At 44.0% G+C, this 4,116-nt stretch overlaps 1 protein-coding gene across 2 annotated transcripts in view; it reads left to right on the forward strand.

Annotated features, from left to right (window-relative positions):
• The window catches only part of GNA11 (guanine nucleotide binding protein (G protein), alpha 11 (Gq class)), a 6,430-nt gene extending 2,544 nt beyond the window's left edge, over nucleotides 1-3,886 (forward strand). The window contains exons 3-6 of one of the 2 annotated variants that reach the window (XM_010134760.1): nucleotides 75-203; nucleotides 385-514; nucleotides 1,273-1,426; nucleotides 3,076-3,886. In XM_010134760.1, the coding sequence (XP_010133062.1) occupies nucleotides 75-203; nucleotides 385-514; nucleotides 1,273-1,426; nucleotides 3,076-3,266 (604 nt within the window). In that variant the 3' untranslated portion in view covers nucleotides 3,267-3,886. Of the gene's footprint in view, nucleotides 1-74; nucleotides 204-384; nucleotides 515-1,272; nucleotides 1,434-3,075 lie in introns of both variants that reach the window. The other variant, XM_010134759.1, reaches the window with a different exon arrangement.
• Nucleotides 3,887-4,116: the final 230 nt, after the last annotated feature.

Below are 4,116 nucleotides of genomic sequence, written 5' to 3' on the forward strand. Positions count from 1 at the left end.
GTATTTATGTGCTGCAACCTAAGGTAGTGTTTTGGTTTGTTTTGTTTTTTTTTTTTCCATTGTGCTTCTTGTAGCTATCTTAGCGACGTGGATCGTATCGCTACCCCAGGATATCTACCAACTCAGCAAGATGTGCTACGGGTTAGAGTTCCTACGACTGGTATCATAGAGTACCCCTTTGACCTAGAGAATATTATCTTCAGGTACGGAAGGTGTATTCATGTTACGGTTGAACTGAGAGAGGAGTGATACGCTTTCAGGAGGGATGAGTTCTGGATTGCTTTAGAGTGTCCAGATGCTTGGTTGAGAGGCTCAAGTGGCTGTATGTGCTGTGGTGGCATGAAGTGTCTGCTTTATGGTACTGTATGTATTTCTCTTCCTTAGAATGGTGGATGTTGGAGGTCAAAGATCAGAACGAAGGAAGTGGATCCATTGCTTTGAAAATGTGACTTCCATCATGTTTTTAGTAGCACTTAGTGAATATGACCAAGTTCTGGTGGAATCTGATAATGAGGTAAGCCAAAGAATGGGAACTCTGGAGAGGAAGGAGGAATGTCTTCCTACCTTCTTGGAGGTTGTTACCAAAGCACTTGGTGCCAAATTGGATTAGCGAGTATTGCTGGTTTTGGCCTTCAGTTCTTCCTGCTGCAAAAGAACGTGAGCCTCAATGGGTCACGATGTCCCCGAGGATGGCATATGCACGCTGCATTCACATCATCTGTACTTCTCCAGTAGTAGTGAAATACTCGGAAATTGCTGAGTCCTGTGTGCCTTGGAAGGTGCTGTGCAATGTGAGGGCCTGCTCTTAAAAAACCACGCATTCTTCTTTTTCGCACTGCATTACCTCGCGGTGTGACTGCTGTCTCATTAGATAGTGACTGGTCTCTTTGAAGGTGCAATAGTGAATTTTTGCACTTGCTAATAGATTAAAAAAATGCCATTACATAACAGCAGTTATTCCTTTTCTACTAGAGAAAACACGTTTGCAAAGTATCGTGGCCAGACCTCTCATGTGACTGTTAAAGCATGAAATTACATCTGAGCCTTTTGGTACGAATGGCTTGCCAATTAAATGAAGCTTGAGTCCACCAGATTTTGCATTTCTTTTCCGTTTACCAGAGCAGCTTGAGCCAGAACCTACCTGGGGCCAGAGTGGTCTGTGTTCGGTACCTGAGCGGCTGTATCGGTACAGGTCTGCGTATGTGTGCTGGTAGCAGAAAGGCATCTTGGTGCTCGTTTGTGAAAACAAGGCTTTCTTTTTTCTTGTTTCAGAACCGGATGGAAGAGAGTAAAGCTCTCTTTCGAACCATTATCACTTATCCATGGTTCCAAAACTCTTCTGTTATCCTCTTTCTCAACAAGAAAGATCTGTTGGAAGACAAGATCTTATATTCCCACCTTGTTGACTATTTCCCAGAGTTTGACGGTGAGTGGTTTTTAAGGAGGAGCACTCTATAGCTAGAAGAATGGGTGGAGGTGGTTTGGTTGGGGTTTTTTTGTTGATTTTTAAAGAAAATTCAGATCTAGAGGTGGGGAAAATGTGGTACTTTGAGAAGGAATACCTAGACAATGAGAAAATGCCAGAAAACAGTCCAGTTCATACGCAGATAACTGCAATCTGATAGAATGGTCAAATAAAAATGAACCTCTCCTAGATGAAGTATTCATCTCCCCCCTCCCAGAATATGTGCTTCAGAGTATTACATAACAGAAGTCTAGGTTTCCTGCCTGTGTGCTTGTGCACATAACACATTTCATAAGCATGTGACAATTCACTGGGTTACTGGGCATCTTAACCCACTAGTCAAGAGGTGACTCGAGTCCTCATTTTGAGAAACTGACTGGTCAAATTCACAAGTTGTTCAGATGATGGTGCTGAAAAATCTCAGGGGGTTTGAAATTTGTATTAGTGCATCATCTGCAGTTGTGGGAAAACTAGTACCTATGTGAAACCAAAAAATTCCCTTCCGAAACAAAATCCCTGGGCCAAAAGAGCATTCCAGGCTCTTCAGCTGAGTGCATTTCAGGCTGGCTGGCGACATCTGTGCGGGGCTGGAAATAAAAGTGGTGGAGAATGAGGTCAGGCACCATACTTCTTGCCGTGCTCTCGCGCGTTAACTCTGCCATGAGGTGCTTTGAAAACACGAGGCAAAGGAGGAACTGCCGTTCTGCAAACAGCTTTTGTCTTTTGAAGGACTAATGAAATTGCTTCTTATTAGCTGTCCTCCCACCTCCGGCGTTTTGTGCCCCCGTCGTCTGAAAGCACAAGCACTCTGAAACTATCAGTGGTGGAAAACATGGTGTTTTTACAGCAGGCTGGGAATGGCTGGAGAACTTATCAGTCCCATAGCGTGTACTTCTAACAGAAGTGAACAGCTGCAGACAAGACCCCACCCTCAGGAGGTGTCACGTAATTCCCTTTTTTTCATGCAAGTATTTGCTGTAGCTCCTCCAGGGAGGCTGCACGGCTTGCGAGTAGGAGGTAGCCCATCAGACCACCCCTCAAGAGATGATCCTTGCCATGGAGAATGTGACACCACCAACCAGTACTGAGAAAAAAGTATCAGTAGGTGACTTTTTTCTGAGGAGCTGTCAGCAATATGAAGAAAACACTGGCAAAAATTCCAGGTTTTAGCTCCTGTGAGTTGACCAGCCAGTTAGGACAGTTTTGGCTGAAGGTCGGGTCAGCTTGTAAGATCCATCTGTGTGTTAGGAAGAAAGGGCGTTCTGTCTGCAGAAGAGAGCACTGTGCTACATATATCCAGCATCTCCACTGCCGCGCAGCGAACACGGCCCTCACGGGGTCCTACCAAATGCCGCGTTTCGAAGCACGGTCTGAAGTGGTGCTTTGGTGTCAGTCAAAACTCAGCCTTTGGAAAATGCCTTTTGTGGGTGTGGGTTAGATGCCGAAAAGTGTAAGAGGCTTTGGCTCCTGGGGCCTGTATGCAAGAAATGATCTTATTTTTGTCTTGATAGCTCCGTAAGCCGTGAGAAAAAGCGCAGTTATTGTGGTGGGTCAGACTGGGGGGATGCCTGTAGCATACGTCCATTAACTGGTTTCTTTGTTTGCTGCAGGCCCACAGAGGGATGCACAGGCAGCCCGTGAGTTCATTCTCAAGATGTTTGTGGATTTGAATCCTGACAGCGATAAAATCATCTATTCTCACTTCACATGTGCCACAGACACAGAAAACATCCGTTTCGTCTTTGCAGCTGTCAAGGACACCATCCTACAGCTCAACCTGAAGGAGTACAACCTGGTTTGACCTGCTCTGCTCTTGGCCCCTTGAGAGGCTTCGTTGTGAAGAAAAGACAAAAAAAGAAATTTTAAATATGACAGGAAAAAAGTTTTAATTTTTGATGATGTAATGATTGCCAATTGTCTGATCTGTGGAGTGGCAGTGCTTGGTGTTATCCTGGAGTCTCACGTCTCTGTCCACAGAGTAGCTGATTTCATATTTTTAACAAATTGCTTTTATTTCACAGTTAACGGGGATATGCCTCATTTCTTCAGCACCTTGCTTACTTCTTAATTTTGCCAAACAGCTAAGGCAGTCTCATCTTCAGCTTTCCTTTGTTGCTTAGTCACTTTTTTTTTTCCCCTCTTCATTCCCATGGTATATATAGAAAAAAAAAAAACCTTTCCAGCTGAGATTGTGAATTCACTGGACTGTGGGAGTGCAGAATGCTACTGGTCCCTTTGCCTTGTGCTATAGGGTGCCTCTGGTGTCATTTGCTAATCCTGCTTGCTTCCCCCCTGCCCCTTCCTTCCCTTCCCTTCCCCAGGACACGCTCCATGGTTCACTGTGATGAAATGTTGGGGAGGAGCGATTGCTCTCCAACTATAGTGCAAAAAAAGAAAAAGGCAAAACAACAACAAAAAAAAGCCATCACTTTTCCATTCTTTATACGTTCTAGTTCTGAGTTATTTTTTCTTATCAGTTATAAAAAGTATGGAGACTGTGATTATTTTTTTTTTTAAATTATTGATGTTCTATACATAGTTTGCTACATATTGCTGTATTTTGTTCATGAACTACAAACGATGGAAGCTCTTGGAGCAATAGCTGCTGAGCCTGGGGAAGTGCCTGACTGTAATTGTTCTTTTTTATTTTG

This window comes from Buceros rhinoceros, unplaced genomic scaffold, assembly GCF_000710305.1.
Source record: "Buceros rhinoceros silvestris isolate BGI_N320 unplaced genomic scaffold, ASM71030v1 scaffold30054, whole genome shotgun sequence".
Classification (NCBI taxonomy): Eukaryota; Metazoa; Chordata; class Aves; order Bucerotiformes; family Bucerotidae; genus Buceros; species Buceros rhinoceros.